The sequence below is a fragment of the Lithobates pipiens genome, unplaced genomic scaffold, assembly GCF_037356315.1.
Source record: "Lithobates pipiens isolate NorthernLeopardFrog02 unplaced genomic scaffold, aLitPip1_a1.2 Scaffold_8, whole genome shotgun sequence".
NCBI classification, from domain to species: Eukaryota; Metazoa; Chordata; class Amphibia; order Anura; family Ranidae; genus Lithobates; species Lithobates pipiens.
This window is the reverse complement of record NW_027507903.1, coordinates 107,034,300-107,056,917: the sequence shown is the minus strand read 5'-3', so window position 1 is coordinate 107,056,917 and position 22,618 is coordinate 107,034,300. Positions and strand designations below refer to the sequence as shown.

Below are 22,618 nucleotides of genomic sequence, written 5' to 3'. Positions count from 1 at the left end.
TACTGGACATGAGAGCTTAGTTTTCTAGCATTGCTGAGAACTCAGACTGCTCTCCTCCAATGATTAGACTTGTCCTGACATGTGCTCCCAAGTGTTCTGCCAGTTCTCGTCCCCTAGCTTTGAGATCCTTATGCAGCTGAGAACAGAGGGTGAGTGATCACTTAAAAAAAAAAAAAAAAAAAAAAGTGTGCATGGTTTGAGGGTTTTAGTCCTGGTTCACGCAGGGGCGACTTAGCCGCCTGACAAGTCGCGCTCCGTTCTGTACTATGGAACTGTTCTAATAGGAGCGACTCAAGTGGCTCTGACATTCGAAAAAGGTTCCTGTACTATTTTTGGGGCGACTTGCATTGACTTCTATACAGAAGTCGTTTTGCAAGTTGGTGCTGAAGTCGTGTGCAGATTACCTCTGTGAGTCTCGCTGCAAGTCGCGTCGCCCCTCTGTGAACCGATATGTGTGTGTGTGTGTGTGTGTATATATTTATGTATGTATGTGTATTTTATTTTTTTTGTATGTTTTGCCTTTTCTTATTAACTGAATGGGTTGTTTTAAATGGTGTGGTTTACATATGCTTTAATACTTGTCGCTGAAGGGCATATGCAAGTTAATAAATTTTAGCTAATATTAAGATGGACTGTTTTACTAAATACTGTGTGTACTGTTTTCAGGATAGTAAATTGATGTAGTATTAGCTGGATGTAGCTGAAACCGCTCTACCATGTACCAAGTTTACTTATTGAGGTGAAGCTAATTTAATGTAAATAGTTTAAGATTCCTGAAATATTTAAAGGTTTAATAAACACAAAAATCTAATCTTTATTAAATATGTACTTTGACGTATGTGTGCCAATCTTAACTTAAAGTGAACCTGTGCTTTGCCCATGCTGGCATGATCAACAGGTTCACTTTATTGTCGGCTACGCCAGGTACACATGCATACCTTCGCCCCTCTTATAACTGGGAGTGGCCTGCTAAAGCCCCCCCCCGTAAGCTCCAAGTTGTTGCAGCTCATGCAGGACTGAGGACACTATCCATGCTTCTCTGTGAGGGTGCTAATTCACTTGCTTTTAAACACCCATAAGTATTGAGCCTTTCTTTCATTCCAGCAGACAACCAGAAGAGGGGTGGTGGAACAAAGGGGTGGGTATGTGCTGCTTGTGGGGCCACTATTAATATGAACTTATAGATTTGGCCTGCATCAGCACACCTATAGGGACACTGTAAGTAGTCTTATATCTTATTTATTGCATTTACTAGTAACATCCTGGGTTGAAAGTCTTACAGTATGAGATTTCTACAAGATTGTAAACCTTACTGTAAAAGGCCATTAGTGTATATATGTTGCTAGGAATAAGAGCTTTAGGATGCAAAATTATATTTACTTTACTTTATAATTACTTTAACTATCTGAGTCACCTGCATTTTTGTTCCCTTAATTTGTGACACAGGTTATGAGTTCAACAAATGGGCAGCTGAATGCTGATGACCAAACAGGAGGTCACTCCAACGCACCGATCACAGCGCAGGCCGAGGTGGAGGTTGTGGAGGAAGCTAAGTATGTGCCATCTAGTTTATTACTACATAGTCTGCTACGCTTGCACGTGTCTCCATTGGTACCTTTACCTATGTGCCTCATCTTCCTTTCTGTTTGGCACCATGTTCTCTTACTATTTTTTTTTTTATTTTTTATTTTTTTTAAATAAACATTCCTAATGTATACAGCCACATCCTTATTGCAGCCGCTTTTGCATGCGGTCGCTCAATTTTCTAAAGGATGCAGATTACCCAGCTGTCCTTACCACACTGAATCATGTCATCCCTTGTAAAACAAAGCTTGCCGTCTTAATAGTTGGGTGGTATTTTCAGGCCTGTACAGATTTTATACTTTCAACACTGACCAGGTTGTATTATAATGCCTACACTATCAATCCCTGGTGTGTGCGGAAGAGGTTTGACTCTTTCCAGTATATCTATCCTGTTTTTAACTTCAAAACCTATAAATTGATGTGCTACTTTTGGTTGTATTTATTCTGTATCATTTGGCAAAGGTGCTGTTAAAGAAATGTCCACTCCTAGCACCGATGGACTAAACCCCCCCCCCCCCCCCCTGTAATTGAGCACTGGATACATCTTACCTAGGATAGGAACATAGCATGTCTCTCCTATGCTGTAGCTTTTTTTTGCCAATCCAATAGTACTTTCATTAGTGAGAGGAAATTGACAGATTAGTGGTCTCCTACATAGCTTGAAAGAAGCAGAACATTACTGCATTGCTCCTTTCATCTAATTGCTATGGTTGGGGCGCTTCTGTGTCCCCACAGAGTCAAGGATCTACTGAAATATTTTGTAATTACTCTTCCCCGTTGTATCTGGTATTGGCTTCAGAGTTATAAGGCTGATATCTTCAAACTGTCACAATTTTATGGAAAAACTTTGAATGTCTGCTGCCAGTGATCATCATAACAAACAGCCTTGTACCTACATAAAATTTAGTAGAAGACAGCATGTGTCTCATGTTAGAAAAATTAAAGTGGTTGTAAACCTCTCACATGAAATTTTAACACAAAATATCCCTCTATAGTTTGTACTTGGCTTAATCCAAAGCACTAAAGAGCCGTACACACGGGCCGATCGTCGGGTGGCATCGGCTGGTTCAATTAAAAACCAGGCCAACATTTAGCCCGTGTGTGCAGCAACCTCTCTGACAGAAGCCAGCTGTTTGCCTGGCTTCTCTCGAAGTAAAGAGAGGAAGAATTGGGACTTTAAATGAAGCACCTGGGAGTAGGTGCCTTCATTCCTATCAATCGCACTGAGGGGGAAGTTTGGGACTTTGCATGAGGTACATGAAAGGAAAACTGTTTGGTCAAAAAACAAGTTTATTTAACCATTCCATATGACATGACACATCAAATATATACCTGTATGGATGAATGGTAAATTGGTCAACAAACCAATGACCCCATGTAGAACATGATGTAGGAGTCCAACAACATGGAATAAACATTATAAAATGTCATGAATTGCTCCATGTGAAAAATCATACAAGACAAGAATAGACAGAGTAAACCACATTGTGTATGAGGCAATGTGCATCATAATAGGCACATTTTTGGGGATTGTACCACCTCATTAGGAGCAGATCAATATGACTTATCTGGAAAAAAAAAGCCAATGTGATCTCATGTAGGGCGGCACAGTGGTGTAGTGGTTAGCACTCTCACCTAGCAGTAAAAAAGGTCACTGGTTCAAATTCCAACCATGATACTACCTGCCTGGAGTTTGCATGTTCTCCCTGTGCCTGTGTGGGTTTCCTCCGGGTACTCCGGTTTCCTCCCACACTCCAAAGACATGCAGGTAGGTTAATTGGCTTCTGTCTAAAAAATTGGCCCTAGTATACAACTGGGGATCTTGGATTGTGGCTCCTTGAGGGTAGGGACCAATGTGAGTGTGCAATGTAAAGGGATAGGGACAATTGTAGACACTCACTCAGGTTGAACTGGATGGACTGATGTCTTTATTCAACCTTACTAACTATGTAACTATGTAACTATGTAGAACCCCATAAATGGGGAAGATAGACAAAAGAAATGGAGCAAAAGGCATTGGGAGGAAGGAATATATCCATATCTCTACTTACATGTTGGGTCAAAGTATGAACACATGGTACTAGACAAGGGGTCAAGTTTGACATTTTATACTGTTTGTTCCATGTTACACTCGTACGCCATGCCCCATATGGGGGTCATTGGTTTGTTGACCAGTTTACCACTTTACCAGTGATTCCCCCCAGCTATTGTGTTTTAACATCCGATTTTTGGCTCCTAAGCTCTTCACTTTTTTTTTTTTCGTTCAGCCCTCTTGGTTGAATGAAAAAAAGAGTAGGGTGTACTGGGTACAAGTGTGATTTTCTCTCTGCTGCCTCATTCTTCTGCTATCAGCAGGAGACATTTCTGAAAAGTCTTCCTGGACCAAAATGTCAAAGGGCGACAGGAGCCTGTGGTCCGGTCTGTTTTGTTTCTGTCCCTGCTGCGCTGTTTAAAGAGGGATTGTGTCCCTTCCCTCCAATCGGCTTTCAGCTCTTCTCACTGTGAGTGTAATGTCAGCTCTCTGACCCCTGCTTTATGAAAGCTCAGACAAATTTTATACATTCTGCATTTTTACCAGCTGTAGAGAAGAAAGCACTGCATAAAGATGTAAAACTTATTTAATCTCCATCACCTGAGGCCAGTCACTACCTCGGGTATATGTAAGGGTTTACAACCACTTTATACATTTAAGGGTATTGAGGAACATCAGGCCTCAGACCTAATATCAAAATTGTAGGATATAGACAATATTTTAATTGGACACTTTGCTTCTTGACCACTCTTCATGGGCTAAAAGCAAGCAGAACAGTAGATTTAGTTCTAGCTAGCTTATTCTTGCCAGCCCTGCTAACTTAATATTTTAGAGCTAAAACGAGAACAGAGCTCGATGAGTACTAGATCAGCATCTACTCACCGCTGCCTCTTTCCATTTAGATATCTCTGCTTTGTGCTTCCAGTATGATATTGTAGCAGAATAGGGGCAGTGATTGGAGTTGGCTGAGGGAAACATTGGGGACCTTGTTTTATTTGCCTGGCCTCACTTATGGATGCTTCTTTTTCCTGTTCCTGTCACACCAATATGAGCCCACAATGTAAATGGCCTTGAAATACCACATAATGATTCAGGTCCCAGGAAAGCTTTCACAACAATCTGCCCTACTTAGACTTGAGGATGTATGAATGAATTATAGGTTTATATAGCAGTCCCTTTTATTTATATAAAAAAAAAAAAAAATGTCCTTCTGTGAAATGAGTGGTTTGTTTTTTTGTTTTTGTTTTTTTTTATGTCTGGACAGTCGCAACCTCTCCTGACCTTATTGTACTCTCCTTTCCTGTGACCTGCAAGGCATGTTGTCTGCATGGCTGCACCCCCATCCTCTCCCTAGTGTCTCTTGGGTGTATTAATTCTTCTCTCTTTCTCTCTCTGTCTTTTAACATTCTGTAGCTGCGTGAAAATGCTCAACTTGTGGTGAGTCTCTCTCTGCGGAATGCATACCAGGGAGAGGTCCCCCTTCTAATTAGGGAAAATACCCTTTTAGTTAAGTTTATGTAATTGTTCGATGTCTTATCAAGTCAGCTAAGCACTAATTAGTAAAACGAAACCTGGAAGGTGTTTATAGATTGATGGCGTTACAAAAGCAGATTTTCAGTGATCTCTGCGTATTTGGTATATAAAAAACAATCCCAACCAAATGTACTTGAATTGGCTTATAAGGCATTTACAAGTCTATGGACTTGATATGCCGGGTTTCAATATATTGTTGCTTTAATGAATAGTATAGGTTGTAGAAATTGTTTATGAATACTATTATCACATGCCAAAATAGAATTCTTAGAATAGATATAGAGTTCCTAAAATAATATGAAAACCTCAAGCAGCAGTTTGGGATGGTTCTTGGGTCTGGTAGGATGCTTTACAATGCATTCTGTTAAATACATTATTAGTAAGGCACACACCAGTTGTAGTCTTAAGCTAGGCATACACTGATAATTTAGCTTCTTAAATGAGTCTCCCACTGAAGATCTTGTATTTTGATGACCAGCCCCATTTGGTCTGACATTTTAGGTCCTCAAGAAATGAGGCACATCAGAATTGATCAATTTTAAAATCTATATCCCATAGCTTATAGGCTCTAACTTTCATGCACAGTAAATAATATACACTGATTTGGGTTGTTCTTTACCAAGGAAATGTAACATAATACATTTTGGCCTAAATTCATGAAGAAAGATTATTTGCAGAACTTTATAACAGAAACTAAGAAAAATGTGCTTTCATTTGTTCAATTTTCTTTTTTATTTATATATATATATATTTTTAAAACTAACCCTATTGGTGATAAATGTCATCAAAGGAAAGCTCTATTTGTCTCAAACTATACATATTTTATTTGGGTAGATTGTCGCACGACTGATTGGCATTCAAAGTATGACAGAACAGAAAGCCTGTACACAGATGAGGGCAAAAAAATGTAGGCAGTGTCTGCAGGAGCTTGGCATCTGATCGTGAGTGCAATGCAGGCTCCTGCAAAAATATGCATTTTTTTTTTTATGAAGGTGCACTAATTCTTTAATGTGTAAGTTCACCTTTTACAGAATCTATAAGGTGACCTTACACTTGACCCCCCCCCCCCCCCCCCCCCGCCCGCAGTACTGTAGTCCTGTTATCCTGAAAAAACAGAAAAATGCTTCACCAGTCTGGGGATTTGGAATCAATGTGGCTTAATGTCCTTTCCGTATTTCTCAGTGTGTACTGACACATTCTAATTGGTCGGCACAGTCATGTGGATGGTGCTGACCAATTGCAATCTGTCTTGCTTGTCCTGTCAACACTCCTCCTCCTCCCCCCCCCCCCCCCCCCCCCATTCACTGCCTTGTTGCAGTGTACGTTTATATGTTCCAAAGTTAGTGCAATGACTCCCCATTAACACGGTCCGCCTCTGTTAAATGCAGGAGAAATCTATCTGGGAAGTCTAAACACACTTTTCAGTTCTGAAAATGTTATATTTACCTTTCTTTACACGTTTATCTGCGTAAAACCAGGCTAATGGTCCTGGGATGCACCTATTTCTTTATGTAAATGATGCTAGACTGAATGCATGTAGATGCTGCTGAAAGGTGTGCTTTCTTCCTTAAAGCCCTAAATAACTTCCAGGTGCCTTTAGACATGACCTCCAAAATGCATATACACACATTTAGCTGCTTTTAGACAACGTTTAACTGCATAAAACCAGACTAACCGGCCCCAGGACATGCATATCTTTATTTAAGGACTTAAGGCTGAGCGTTTAGGTGTCCATTGAGCTATAAAAAAAATAAATAAATAAAAAAGCATTTATTTAGAAATTAGATTCAAATGCAACTGGACATGTTTTGACACCTGTGTACATTAGGCCTAATAAGGGCTTAGGAACACTACTGTGTGTTCCCTGTATATTCTGTGATGCTGTAGAATGAGAAATACCCTGACCTTCTGACATAAAGAGTATAATACACTAGTTGACAGCACTGCACCCACTAGTTAAATGCAGTTGATATGCAGTGGCATTTGAGGTCTTGGATGCAGCAGGACTTCTATACCTTAGATTTCTTTAACCAGTTGCCGACCGCCGCACGACGATGTACGTCGACAGCATGGCACGGGCAGGCATAAGGGCGTACATGTACGTCCCTGCCTTCCCGCGGGTCGGGGGCCCGATCGGGCCCCCGCCCGGTGCCTGCGGCGGTCGGTTTTCGTGCGGGAGCGATCCCGGACGAGGGGACGGCCATTCATTCATGGCCACCCCCTCGCGATCGCTCCCGACGAATGAAAATCCTTCGTGACATCACTTCCTCTCCTGTGAGGAGAGGAAGTGATGTATTCTCTCCTCCGTGTCGGTATTTTTCGTTCCGACACGGAGGAGAACGGATCGGTGAGTTGCACCAACACTCTACACAAACAGTAGAACATGCCAGGCACACTCACACCCCCCCTTTACCCCCCGATCACCCCCCCAATTACCCCTGCCCCCCAGTCACAGTGACACCAATGTCATTTTTTTTTTTTTTTTTTTTTTTTGCATTGGTGTCATTTGTGACTGTAATAACTGTTAGGGCAGTTAGGGTTAGCCCCCTTTAGTTCTAATGTACCCCCCTAACCCCCCCAATAAAGGTTTAACCCCGTGATCACCCCCCGTCGCCAGTGTCACTAAGGCTGGGTTCACATTGCAGCGGTTTATGAGAACGAATGTGATTCGCACCGCACTGCAGTGCAAATCACATCCGATCTCTGTGCGATTCGAGTTCAGCCATTCGCCGCACCCGCCACACCCGCCGCACCCGCCGCAAATTCGCACGGGACCCTTTTTTTGGCCCGCAGCAGAATCGGATCGCATGGGTGTTCACGCCATGCGATCCGAGTTTGCAGATCGCACTGCGATATGCAAACTGATCTGGGGGTGTCAGTAACATTTCACTGACACTCCCAGCAGTTCGCATAGGGCAGTGTGAACTGCCGCCGGGAGGCATGCGATGCGGGAACCCGCCGCGCATTCGTGGCGTTCCCGCATCGCTCCAGTGTGAACCCAGCCTAATAAGCGATCATTTTTCTGATCGCCGTATTAGTGTCACAGGTGACGCTAGTTAGGCAGGTAGGTATTTAGGTTCGCCGCAGCTTTTTATAGCACCAGGGACCCCCATATACTACCGCATAAAGCCCCCTGATTGCCCCCTAGTTAACCCTTTCACCAGTGATCACCATATAACTGTTACAGGTGACGCTGGTTGGTTAGTTATTTTTTTATAGTTTCAGGGCACCCGCCATTTATTACCTAATAAAGGTTTAACCCCCTGATCACCCGGCGGGTGTCATTTGTGACTAATAACTGTTAGGGCAGTTAGGGTTAGCCCCCTTTAGTTCTAAGGTACCCCCCTAACCCCCCCAATAAAGGTTTAACCCCGTGATCACCCCCCGTCGCCAGTGTCACTAAGGCTGGGTTCACATTGCAGCGGTTTATGAGAACGGATGTGATTTGCACCGCACTGCAGTGCAAATCACATCCGATCTCTGTGCGATTCGAGTTCAGCTATACAGATAGTATGGCTGAATTCGTGTCGCACCCGCCGCACCCGCCGCAAACTCGCACGGGACCCTTTTTTTGGTCCGCAGCAGAATCGGATCGCATGGGTGTTCACACCATGCGATCCAAGTTTGCAGATCGCACTGCGATATGCGAACTGATCTGGGGGTGTCATTAACATTTCACTGACACTCCCAGCAGTTCGCATAGGGCAGTGTGAACTGCCGCCGGGAGGCATGCGATGCGGGAACCCGCCGCGCATTCGTGGCGTTCCCGCATCGCTCCAGTGTGAACCCAGCCTAATAAGCGATCGTTTTTCTGATCGCTGTATTAGTGTCACAGGTGACGGCAGTTAGGTATTTAGGTTCGCCGCAGCTTTTTATAGCGCCAGGGACCCCCATATACTACCGCATAAAGCCCCCTGATTGCCCCCTAGTTAACCCTTTCACCAGTGATCACCATATAACTGTTACAGGTGACGCTGGTTGGTTAGTTATTTTTTTATAGTTTCAGGGCACCCGCCATTTATTACCTAGTCTCACTAGTGTACCCCTAAATTTAGGGGTGTCTACTTTCCAAAATGGGGTCATTTGGGGGGGGGGGGTTTGTGCCATCTTGGCATTTTATGGCCTTCAAAACTGTAACGCCCTTAGAAAGCCTGAAGGCGGTGCTTGGTTTTCGGGGCCCCGTACGCGGCTAGGCTCCCAAAAAGTCCCACATATGTGGTATCCCCGTACTCAGGAGAAGCAGCAGAATTTATTTTGGGGTGTCATTTCACATATGCCCATGGTATGCGTGAGCAATATATCATTTAGTGACAACTTTGTGAAAAAAAAAAAAAAAAAAAAAAGTTTGTAATTTTCCCGCAACTTGTGGCAAAATATAAAATATTCCATGAACTCAACATGCCTCTCAGCAAATAGCTTGGGGTGTCTACTTTCTAAAATGGGGTCATTTGTGGGGGTTTTGTGCCATCTTGGCATTTTATGGCCTTCAAAACTGTAATAGGTAGTGAGGAGTGAAGTCAAATATTTACGCCCTTAGAAAGCCTGAAGGCGGTGCTTGGTTTTCGGGGCCCCGTACGCAGCTAGACTCCCAAAAAGTCCCACATATGTGGTATCCCCGTACTCAGGAGAAGCAGCAGAATTTATTTTGGGGTGTTATTTCACATATGCCCATGGCATGCATGAGCAATATATCATTTAGTGACAACTTTGTGAAAAAAAAAAAAAAAAAAAAGTTTGTAATTTTCCCGCAACTTGTGGCAAAATATAAAATATTCCATGAACTCAACATGCCTCTCAGCAAATAGCTTGGGGTGTCTACTTTCTAAAATGGGGTCATTTGTGGGGGTTTTGTGCCATCTTGGCATTTTATGGCCTTCAAAACTGTAATAGGTAGTGAGAAGTGAACTCAAAAATTTACGACCTTAGAAAGCCTGAAGGCGGTGCTTGGTTTTCGGGGCCCCGTACGCGGCTAGGCTCCCAAAAAGTCCCACATATGTGGTATCCCCGTACTCAGGAGAAGCAGCAGAATTTTTTTTGGGGTGTCATTTCACATATGCCCATAGCATGTGTGAGCAATATATCATTTAGTGACAACTTTGTGTAAAAAAAAAAAAAAATTTTTTTTTTGTCATTATTCAATCGCTTGAGGCAAAAAAATAAAATATTCAATGGGCTCAACATGCCTCTTATCAATTTCCTTAGGGGGTCTACTTTCCAAAATGGGGTCATTTGGGGGGGTTTTGTACTGCCCTGCCATTTTAGCACCTCAAGAAATGAGATAGGCAGTCATAAAATAAAAGCTGCGTAAATTCCAGAAAACGTACCTTAGTTTGTAGATGTGACAACTTTTGCGCAAACCAATAAATATACAATTATTGACTTTTTTTTTACCAAAGACATGTGGCTGAATACATTTTGGCCTAAATGTATGACTAAAATTGAGTTTATTGGATTTTTCTAATAACAAAAAGTAGAAAATATCATTTTTTTTCAAAATTTGCGGTCTTTTTACGTTTATATCGCAAAAAATAAAAATCGCAGAGGCAATCAAATACCATCAAAAGAAAGCTCTATTTGTGGGAAGAAAAGGACGCAAATTTTGTTTCGGTACAACATTGCATGACCGCGCAATTACCAGTTAAAGCAGCGCAGTGCCAAAGTGTAAAAAGACCTCTGGTCATTTACCAGCAAAATGGTCCGGTCTTAAAGTGGTTAAAAAAAAATAAAAAATTCAGGACACTAGTGTTTTATTAGTCAACGGCTGTTCAGACCTATAAAATAAACATTTTTGATTGCTACTAATATTCAAATTAGCAGACGTTCTAAGCCTGTCAGCAAACCCGTGGGAAAGTCGGACCTATAAAAGCAGCTTATGTGTCACATAATTTTTTTTTAAAGTGGTAATAAACCTAAAAGCAACATTTTTATTATATTGCAGCTTACCAGTTTTTGGATGTAATGGCTGCATTTGTTTTTTCTATTTTTAGTCTTTTCTTTTATTTTTCTACTGGGGATTGAGCTAGTAAGTCTGTGGTGTTTTTTTTTTTTTTTTTTTTTTTTTTTTTTTTTTCAAAACGGGCTTTCCTGCAAATTTATAAGTTAAGTGTTGAGACAAACTATTTACCACTGACAAAGGGTGTTTACAATATTCAGTTTTTTTTAATGTAACGGCTTTATCACAAAAGTAAAAAACAGTTGTAACTGCTTGTGTACCTGAAATATGAGGTGGAGTTTGGCTTCAATTTGATGTACTAGCATATTTAAATACACTAACACTCCCCTCAGATTAACAGTGCTGCAGCCTGCTGTGCCCCTTCATCCATTGTGGGAGGCACGTTAATACAGGAGTTGCATTACTGACCAGATAAAGTTAAAACAAAGGGAAAAAAGCCTTAAAAAGAAAACAAATGCAGCCACCGCATCTAAAAGTTAGTAAGTTTTAATATATTACATTATTTGTTTTGAGTTTAATACCACTTTAATAGTTTATTACAGGCCCAGTATGAAGTGTTCTGTAGCCATAGTTTATGCAGATGCTTTCAGGAGACTTGACGCTGGCAAACAAGGTTGTAAGGACAGCCCTGTAGAATGCTCCACACCCACTCCCAGTTTTTTGCTAGTGTCCTTAGGAGAACCAATGTTTTCTCTGTGTCTTGTAAGGGCAAACCATTTTCCCTTTTTTCTTTTTGCGTAGTTTTCTTATTAGCAATTCTAACAACGTTTCTTCAGCTCACTTTTTCAGCTTCCAGATTGGCTACTCCTGAGCTATGCCCTGGGACCATACCTGAACCCCACAAGGAGGAAGATGTGTGGCCAGCCTGTAATTCTGTTCTAGGCACTCGCCTTGGCACACAGAACTGTACAGCTCCCTGTGGCTAACTCAACGTGTTGTGCTAAGGCTATGTAGCATGCGCTGTTTTTAAGGTTTATTGATTCTAATGAAAATGCTAGCTTTGAAACTAGGGTTGGGGTTGTCTACAAATTGATACATTCTAATTACAGATTGGGAAAAAGTATAAAGTAACAGGAAGATGGAGAGGGGTAAAAAGGTCCTCTAGAGCTAGACTAAAACCCCAACCATTATAACCAAATCTTTGACACCAGGGCTTCGTGTCAAGTTATGGGACACACCTTCAGTTGGGTCCCAGCAAATGGCATCCTTTATTCATCATTTAAGAAACCTTGCAAGAGATCACAAAATAAATTCTTGTCCCAGGCTCATAGTTTAGTATTTGAACAGAGGATTACATCAGATGACCATATAATCTTTCCCTCGGGAAGCATGCAGCAATACTGAACCTGTGTGGACAGTAACAACCTCCCCAGGGTTCCTACTGGTTAGTGTGCTTTTAATGACGGCTCCACAATCTTCATCTGCTTTAATGCGACAAATACATTTCCAATTGGCTTCTGGAGAGAGCTATTGGTTCATACAAATCTGCACAGATGTCCATTTTTATCAATGTATATTAAGGACTGAGATACCGCCTATGATGTAACTCTGTCCATTAAAACTCTTTTGGGAGCATGGTCACCAGGAGGATGAAGACCTTTGTTTGGTGTGTTCCCTGCTACTTTATCTACCTGCTGGAAAACTGCTGGGTGGATACAAAAACTGCAGCAGTCAGTCTGTGCAGCAGCCTTCTTCCATTTTAACCTTTTAGTTCAGTATACAGTACAGTGAACCTCTGGGTCATTCCTTGGCTCCATGCTGCTTATAGTGACTGGTCACATTAGGCTTGACCCTTCCTGCCCTGCAGCACATGGTTAGGCGTACCACAGGGTTTAATACCACCATATGATTAGCCCATCATGCCTCTGGGAGTAATTGTAACTGCCAGTCTTACAATGCCTCATGGGAAATGGAGTTCCCCGGGTTTCCTACTTCTGGTTCAGATCAAAGCATATTCACGTGTCAGAATGGCCCAGTCAAAGTCCAGACCTAAATCCAATTGAGAATCTGTGGCAAGACTTGAAAATTGCTATTTAGACACTTGCCTTCCAATCTGACAGAGCTTGAGCTATTTTTCAAAGAATGGGCAAAAATGTCACTCTCTAGATGAGCAAAGCTAGTAGAGACATACCCAAAAAGACTTGCAGCTGTAATTGCATTGAAAGGTGGTTCTACAAAGTATTGACTCCATCGGGCTGAATACAAACGCATGCCATGATTTTCATATGTGTAAAAAAAAAAAAAAAAAAAAAAAGTTGAAAACCTTTTATTATATTCCTTCCACTTCACAATTATGTGCCACTTTGTGTTGGTCTATCACATAAAATCCCAATAAAAGACATTTTAAGGTTTTGGTTGGAACATGACAACATGTTGAAAATTTCAAGGGGTGTGAATGCTTTTTCAAGGCACTGTATCATGCTGCTTCTCAGTTTCTGGCTTTAATGACTTTGCTTTGAAGCCCAGATCTTAATCGGATCTATCGGATTCGATCTTCGCTACACTCCTAAAAGCTATGAAGACTTCTCGCAAGGTCTGTTATCACACTTGGAAGTTGTACTTTGGTTGGTGTAAAACAAGAAAATTAAATCTCAGGAAGTGTACTGTGGGATAAATCCTGTCTTTCCCCAGTCTTTTCTGGGTCAGCATTTGACTTTGAAAAAGAACCACCAAGACTGAGATTTGACCCTTGATAATCAGACACCACTTGCCTGTCACTTCTAAGGGAAGGCCTTCATACAGATTGTTGCTCACATTGTTCCTCTTACATTTTCCTACAGCTCTGTGGGATCTCAGCCTAGTCCTGTTGGTTTTTCAGAGACCCCCCCCCCCCCCCTTAGAAGCTTTGGCATATTCCTCGGTCTACTCTTAATAGCTATTCTTATTACCATCACTCCTGCATGGCAAGTTTGAGTTAGCAGGCTTGACCTCTAAAAAAACCCTTTCTTCTGCACAGAAACTAGGTTGTCTTGAGGCCTAGGGTCTTTCCTTCTCGCGGTGGTTTCTACCTTGACCAGAACATTGTTACCATCTCCATATCTTGCATCTAATCATCATAAGGATCATTTCCTCTGTTTAGATGTGGTATGCCCTATTCGCGTTTGATTATAAAATGGAAAATGCTGCGCCTTATTATACTGGTTAGTATATCTCAGCAGCAGCTACCACAAAAGGTGCACCCCTATGAAACATCTCAAGATCAAATTAAAAGTGTAATGTACAAGTTTATGGCTCAGCTACAGCCTTTTTTCAACTGCCAACTCACTATTTCTAAATTCCTAAAAAACCCTGCAGGGGTCAGCCACCCTTTACATTATTTCTAGGTGGATTTGACAGCCAATCTATTTATTTGATTGTGACCTCAAGACCAAGGTTCCGCCTTTTCTGGTCAAGGTGCATGCATTAGACTTGTTAGTGCTTCCTGGGCCTTTCAGCATCAGGTTTCAGTTTCTCAGGTTTGCTCTTTTGGTTCACGTGTTTGTTACGTTTTACACAGGCTTCCGTAAATGCTGGCTTTTGTCATAAGGGCCTTACAGCTTACAGGGCTGCAAGAACTAATCTGTTCGTTTCTCAGTTGGACTGCTTTTTGTTGTCCCTTGGTTCCACAATAGTTCATACAGTAAAATAATTTTCTTAAGAGTCCCTCCATTGTGTTTCTTATAACCCACTCCAATTATTGATTGCTTGTTTTTGAACCTTAAAGCAGAACATTGCCCATAACAGTTTGATAACAATTAATGGTCTTTAACAAATGAACATACATTCTAATTCATTTTTTTACCAAAATTAGTGTGTTTAAAACTGCCTCCAGCATTGCTCCTGTTTCTTCTGCTGGAAGCTGCCATTTTGTTGATTCCGAGAGCAGTAAGATCTTATTGAGAACTCTCCTCCTCTCCTCGGTCTCAAACAATGTCACTTTCTTTTTAATGTACATTTCCAGCCTTGATTGTATGGCATGCTGAAGTTCACAAGTTACCCAGGGAGAAAAAGGAATATTAAGACGCTATCCTTATAGGTTTAACACCTTTGTGTCTTCCTGGCAGCAGCGTTTGTCCTGTCACCTCTCCTGCTTTTTTTTTTCTCCCTCCCTAATTTGTGTTCCCTTGCACAGTCTGCAATTTTTCTTGCTTTCTTCACCCTTCAGCAATAGTAAATCTTTAGGCTATCAATTGATCAATGACTGATCAGTGATTTTTAGGCACAGTGCTGACAGTGCAGTACTGGATTTTTAACAGTATAAGCAGTTGTTTTTAATGTTTTGCATACATATTTATACCGAGAGGCCAGTCAGATTATCTATCGGTACTTAATTTTCTGAATAAAGTTCCACTTGAATGCATTGCCTGCATTAAAGTGGTTGTTAAAGCAGTGCAATTGGCCACTGCCAGCCTCTCTGCTAGGATTATATAATGTGTATGTACCAGTGATGGCAAACCTTGGCACTCCAGATGTTTTGGAACTACATTTCCCATGATGCTCATGCACTCTTCAGTGTAGGTGAGCATCATGGGAAATGTAGTTTCAAAACATCTAGGGTGCCAAGGTTTGCCATCACTGGTATATACTATATGCCTTTTTCTAAAATTCTTCTTTATAAATACTGTTTTTCTTATCCCCGATCAGCGGTCATGTGACCGCCCAGCGCTGTCTTTCTCCACTGTATGTATTCCAGAGGGAGGTGCCGAGCTCTCCCTCTGACGTCTGCCAGTAGTTTACGTGACCTCCCTCTGTAATGCATACAGCGGAGGAAGACAGTGCCGGGCAGGGATAAGAACAATGTTATTTATAAGAATTTTGGATAATGGCATATAGCAGTGATGGCGAACCTTGGCACCCCAGATTTTTTGGAACTACATTCCCCATGTTGCTCGTACACTCTGCAGTGTAGTTGAGTATCATGGGAAATGTAGTGCCAAAACATTTGGGATGCCAAGGTTTGCCATCACTGGCATATAGTATATACTTCGTATAATTCTAGCAGAGGGGCTGGCAGTGATTGGGAGCAGTAATATGTGCGTGGCTTGGAACAGTGATAGAAGGGGAGGGGCAGCTCACACACAGATGACAGGCAGAGGGGGGAGGAGAGATTCAGATAGCAGACTGTGGATGATGGAGGCACATAAACTGACCACTGTGTTGAGCTCTGCAGCCATGATACACAGTGGTCAGTTTACATAGGGGAGAGGGAGAAACTGGCAAGATCTATCAGGTGTTACAGGGGACCAAATTACACAGCACAAGTACTGTGCTCTATAAAAAGCATTTAAAGAAACTGGGTCAATTAATTTTTTTTGGGTTAGATGCTTTAAGCTAAACACCTTACTGCAACCAGCCCCCAAATACTTGGTGGGAGCATTACAGGGGTGCCTTTTTACAGCTTTGTTTACCAGTGTTCAATCTCCTGAAGGCAGCTGCATAATCCATCATGCCAGGATACTTCATCATGGGGGCTGCAATATAAGTAAAGGGTTTTACAGTTGAGACAAAATTCCTATCTGGTCTCCTAGCATGCCTGAAAATCCCCCTCATGCCCTGCCTTATTTTAAATAGCATTTCCCAGGACCTATTTGACCTTGCAGCACTCAAGAGTTTTTCCTTGTGTTGGACATTTTATGAAAATGAAAGCATAAACAGTGAACTGAAAAAGGGTATGAGTAGTAATCTTGCTAATGTCTGTATGCTGCAGCATTTGGCATATAGGTTAGCCCCCAAACTTAGGACAGAGTAGTGTGCAAATTATTCTGGTTCAAAGCTGCTGCACCCTATAGCCCTCTTTCTAGGTCTCTAATACACATCCATTTTTTCGAAGGGAAAGAGACTTGTCAAATTTCCAACGCTGGTATTGCATTGGGTTTATGGTGTTGTCCTTATCCCTAATGCGACTTTGATCTGAATACCTAAAGGATTTGTATAGGCAAGGCCTGGACTTGTACACCAGCCTGCCTTTCCCCCTCTAGAGTATATCCCAGCATTAATTTTTTCTCTCACTTTATTCCTGTAGCAAGAAATGGCTTTTAATGTAATAATTGTGCTTCTAAAAACTGGTGCTAGCAGGAAAGGTCAGCAGGGTGCCCTTGATTCATTACTATTGATGTAAGCACATGTCCTAGAACTACATCTCCCAAGACTCCTTTCTCTACACATGGTGTATGTTGGCTCTTCAGAGTTACGGCAGCTGCGTTGTTTTGCACACAGATAAGTGATAAGGATAGGGGATGTTCTGTAATCAAGCAGGGCATAACTCTGGTAGGGCTGAAAGCACTGATTGACATTTTAGTCCAGCTTAATCTTAACCTAAACCTTTTAACTTTATAATTTACATTTACCCTATTGGTGTAGTCTAATATTACATGTTACCTCTGCACTTAACATTTTAATACCCCTTATACCCCAACTTTAACATTAACCAAACATACTCCTTTAGAGACTATATTTACCTCATTAGGCACCTGAAGTATAGCTAACGGCTACCAGTTCCACGCTGAAATTGCAGCACCAAGAACTGTTTGTCGAAATCCACTTTACATCTGAAGTTCATATTTAAACGCGCCTGTTGTTTTCAGGAGAAAAATTAGAGGGAAGGCTATGCATCTTGTGCTTGCATTGTTCTAAGGCTGCCACCATATAGCTTTATAGACAGTCAAGTAATCCGGCAGTTCTCAATCCATTTTACATGGATTGAATGATGCCTTTCAACTCAGGTCTTTGATCTGCAACTCTAAATTGAATTTTTGTGCCAGGAAATGCCGAGTACCGTATATAAATTACGTATTGGGGTTGATTTACTAGATTCTGGTGCAGCTGTGCATGGTAGCCAATCCGCTTCTAACTTGTGCGTGTTCAATTTAAGCTTTGGCAATAAAACCTGGTACTCATTGGTTTCTATGCAGAGTTGCATCAGATTTTGCATTTTCAAGCATTAGTAAATAACCCCCACAGAGTAGACTTGTCTAGGTTATTTACGCTGTGTGCTCAAATTCTGAGGTAGGATAGAGTTTTATGTCAGAATTGTTCCTTAATGGTTGAAGACCACATAACTGCTGGGGTTATATGCTTTCACCAAAATTCTACTATGTCTGCGTTATTTGTTGTGCACTTTTTCACTTTCTCTCCATGTATTGTCTGCATGCAACATGCTGATCTTTTTCTTGCCCTTCATTTTTCCAGTGTCTCTAACCTCCATAATGCATTTGGTTCCGACTTGTGTTGTCTTGTGGTATAGTCAGGTTGTCCTATAAACCCACAAATTATCTTCCCCTTTGGCATAAAAGTGGTTTCTGTTTATAATGTTTCTATTAAATACCCGTTTGATTCTTTTGTAAAAATAACTAGTCCTCTGCATAGCTGAAATACCTGTGCTGCAATGGTTTTTTTTTACATTTTAGACAGAAACGCACTCCTTGTGCTGCTGATTTGTGGGAATCTCCCTGCTTCAACCCCCTACAGCTGAACATCCTAGCCTACCACAACTTGGAGCAGCTCGACTTTTCAAAATGCTGCTAATCTTCAAAATGATGTGTCTTTCTGTTAATTTTAAATATTTTTTTTTTGTTTAACAATGTGTATGTAAAGTGCTGCGTAAACTGACGGCGCTGTATAACTACCTGAAATAAACAAACCAAGCATCTTTCCAAACGGTAGTGGCCTCAGAGCTTCTTGAGAGTGCTTTTGGTGCATCTGAATTGCAGGGTGTTTTAAATAAAGTCTGTCCCACCAGTCTGCATCATGGGAGCAGGGTTAGATTTTCCACTTTCATTGTTGTGGATGGAGGCTATTTCAAATTTAGTAACTGTGGTACATTTAAAATTTGTATGAAGGTTTATTTTAGACCTATTTCAGTCACTGACAGATACTGTCTCTTTTCTTAATAGGTGCTGCTGTTTCTTTAAAAGGAAAAGAAAGAACCACTCTCAGAGACACCACAAGTGAAATCCCATAATCCTTTGGGGAGGAAATTGTGAGAATGACATCTACAGTGTCGCTGTGTCAGTGACTTCAGGGCATTGGGGAAGGATGTAGTTTCTACTTGGTGTAAAACTTGAGGGAAAACAAACACCGGAAAAAACGAATGTCATCGGCTATAATGGAAGGCCGCCCCACAAATGGTTCCTGAGACAAGGTGCAATAATGCTGATCCCATAGAGCTGAGAACCCTAAAAGAAGGGGCATGTCCGAGGCTCGAAATTAGGGACTGCCAGGGACCATCCCGTTAAGTTCATTTGTATTAAATGCATCAGTTACTGCACTCCCTTATTGCTTGAATTCAGCAAAGTTCCTTCCTCCTCCTTTATAGCCATGGTTGGGGGTTGCATCTCAGCTCCCTCTTTTACCCCCCACCTTGTTACTTAGGACTGGAGGGAACAGAAACTTGACTACTTTATATTTTAAGAACACCCCACCCCAAACAGACTAAAATTTTTATTTTTTTTTTAAATACTTTTCTACATTTTTTTTTTTGTTTGTTTTTTTTCCCTCTTAGAAATAAAGTATAGACAATTGAAAGCATTCCACAGTAGACAGGCCGCTTCCTGCATGGGTAAATGCCTCACAGAGTCTGTGTTGCACTACTGGCTTTAAACTAAATATACCTTTTTATAAGACGTGTACATTCTCTTGCTCTGCTGCACGTTCACCTCAGAGCGAGGCTTGGGCTCAGGTTTTAGGATGATGAAGCCTTGTCTCCCTGCTTAGCTTTATGTAAACAGCAGATCACAGCTGATAAACTGAGGATGAGTATTTAGTATTGCTGCTTTCAGGTGAAAAGAAATCGATAAACGGATTAATGAATATGGGAATACCTCTCTATGCTTGAATTCTTACTGTAGATCTTCTTGCAATGTTTTACTTTTCATAGAAACCATCTAAATCCTCGCATCTGTTTAATTTAGCTTGGTATTGGCAGACAGTACTTTTCCTACAAAACAGTACTTTGATTTGTTTTCCAAATACTGTGGAGGGTAACGGTTGTACCCGTTTTATAGCATACACTGAGTTTGGCTGCAGAAACTGTGAATTCATTATCTTTTATATATTTAATCATTGTACGCTGTCAGAGCTGGTTCTATTGTGTGGGTTTTTTTTATGTATTTTTCATTTATTTTATTTTTTTCCTTTTTTTGTTTTGGGAAAGGCAGTTTTGGTTTTGCTCATTCAGATGTCTGTTTTCCTTTTTGTGTCATAAAATAAAGAAAAATGGGCATACATAAAAATGCACTAATATGGCTAGTATGACATGGCCATCAGCCAACCACTCCTAATTTTAACTTGCCATAATTCTATGAATGGCTTTGATCCCATTTAAAGATCAGCCAGTCTAATTTCTCCATCACATTTCTAACCATGTGCTTAGAACCAGCCACGATGGCTTATCTCTTTCTCCATATGATGAGGGAATACTGATGATATAGCATCATGTAGTCTGTACTGCAGCTTTTCTGATATTTTTGTGAGCCTTTGATTGCCAGATGTGAAAACTCCTGATGCACTGATGAGACTGGGATACCCAAAAGTGGTGTGATGAAGAGGTTTCCCTACTGCTCCCAGTGCCTTTTTGTTTTACTCTGAGTCTTCAATTTGAACTTCCAGACACTGAAAATCAATTGCCACATGGATATGCCTCATAAGATGCTTCACTTGCTTTTTGGAGGTAAACCTAGGACTCATGTAATTCCTCCTGTTTCCTACTCTTCTACATGGATGGATCACCCCCTCAGGAAAATTCCCACGTATCTGCAATGTACAAAGATCACTTTTTTGTATTTTGTTTTAAAGGTATATTTAATTTAGAGTATTGCATTGCACTGTAGCTATAAGGGGATTTTTTTTAACCAGTTTTGTGTTTCTTTTAAGAACTTTAATAAATGTTTGTCTGTGTAATGTTTCAGGTAGAGGTATATAAGGTTACTGTAAATGTATGAATGGACAAGTGATTTCATTCTTCAGCAAAACTTGGTGGGGGTTCTGTAGAACAGTGCTGCAGAAAGAAACATCGGAAAAACTACACTGAATAAAACTGTTGCCACATGGAAGAGCAAGTTGATAATAAAATGCAATTCAACACACATTGTGAATGAACCTATTTGCAATGGCTTTTTAGAATTTTTAGCACATATATTATACTTTTTGTGCCTAAAAGCGCTAGGTTCCGGAAGCTCTGCCTAAAACAGTGGTTCGCAACTCCTGTCCTCAGGAACCACTAACAGGCCAGATTTTAAGTATTACTTTGGGAGATGCAGACTAGAATACTGCAATCGCTGAGCAGCAAATTATATCACCTGTGATGTATTTCAGTTATCTTGCAAACCTGGCCTCTTAGTGGGTCCTGAGGACAGGAGTTGAGAACGACTGGCCTAAAGGGAAGACCGAGCAAAGGACTAGTCCCAGTACGGACTACAGTAGTCAGCAGTGTTGCTTATGTTCTTACTGCAGCTGATCTTGCCCCATTACTTGATTTCATGCCTTGTTCTGCACTTTGTCCTTGTGTGGAGGTGGCTATTATGACTAGAGGCAGTGTTTTCTTTCTTCATGTCAGAGCTTCCATCAGGGAAAATGGTAAGCATCACAGTAGTGACATCACCAGATCTTGCTTCAGATCACCTTAGATCTCACATTGCAGATATACAGCTCTGAGTCTGTAGGCACACTCACACCAGGAAGTGCACTGCTATTTTTCATGAGCAGTTCCAGACAACAGGTATATATCCTATCCTATCCTAGGGCAGTCACCTGGTAGTCTCCACCCACCTACCTGAACCACAAGCAGACAGGTTAAATCAGGGGTCTCAAACTGGCGGCCCTCCAGCTGTTGCAAAACTAAAAGTCCCATCATGCCTCTGCCTGTGGGAGCCATGCTTGTAACGGTCAGCCTTGCAATGCCTCATGGGACTTGTAGTTTAGCAACAACTGGAGGGCCGCCAGTTTGAGACTCCTGGGTTAAAGACTCCCCTGCAACTCCAGCCCTCCAGTTCCTGTCTTTCCTGTATCACCTGCAGACACACTTGTGCAGCTTTTTTTTTTTTCTTTTTTTTTTTACCTCCCCCCCCCTTGGATTTAAAGGAGTGGCTTGGGGATCCCACTCCCCCCCCACATCAGCTAGTCAACATGTTGGATCCTACAGGCTGTAGGTGGCAGATGATGTAGGTTGGTTCTATGGTTTTGGTCACCCTGGGCTACAACCCTTATGTCTCCTACCCCATATCCAGCCCTTAAGTGTTCTCCAAGTTTTCTTACCTGTTCTATATGGGGGGTAGGTACACCAGAGGTAATCTCTGCTGAGCAAGTGTTTTTTTGATTAAAGGCACGTGCATTTCAGTTCCATCTTGTTTGTCCATGGTGCCTGCAAGATATGTTGTAGCAGGTTTCTGAATCTTGCCAATCAGAAGTGATGCGATGCACCGTCCTTCTGGTCTACATGGCAAATGAAGGACTACGGTGTACCTGGAAGGTAACAGGTGGACTTTGGCAATGAGGGTACACCTCCAACACTTCAATTAACCAATCAGCTGCAGAAAGGTAAA

At 41.5% G+C, this 22,618-nt stretch overlaps 1 protein-coding gene across 12 annotated transcripts in view; it reads left to right on the top strand.

Moving 5' to 3' along the window:
• The window catches only part of CSNK1G1 (casein kinase 1 gamma 1), a 126,609-nt gene extending 105,446 nt beyond the window's left edge, over positions 1-21,163 (top strand). For 5 of the 12 annotated variants that reach the window (XM_077472194.1, XM_077472187.1, XM_077472192.1 and 2 more), the window contains 3 exons: positions 1,447-1,553; positions 5,030-5,053; positions 18,974-21,163. In XM_077472194.1, coding sequence (XP_077328320.1) covers positions 1,447-1,553; positions 5,030-5,053; positions 18,974-19,031 — 189 coding nt within the window. In that variant the 3' untranslated portion in view covers positions 19,032-21,163. Of the gene's footprint in view, positions 1-1,446; positions 1,554-5,029; positions 5,054-18,487; positions 18,738-18,973 lie in introns of those variants that run through there. The other 7 variants (XM_077472184.1, XM_077472185.1, XM_077472186.1 and 4 more) reach the window with 2 other exon arrangements.
• Positions 21,164-22,618: the final 1,455 nt, after the last annotated feature.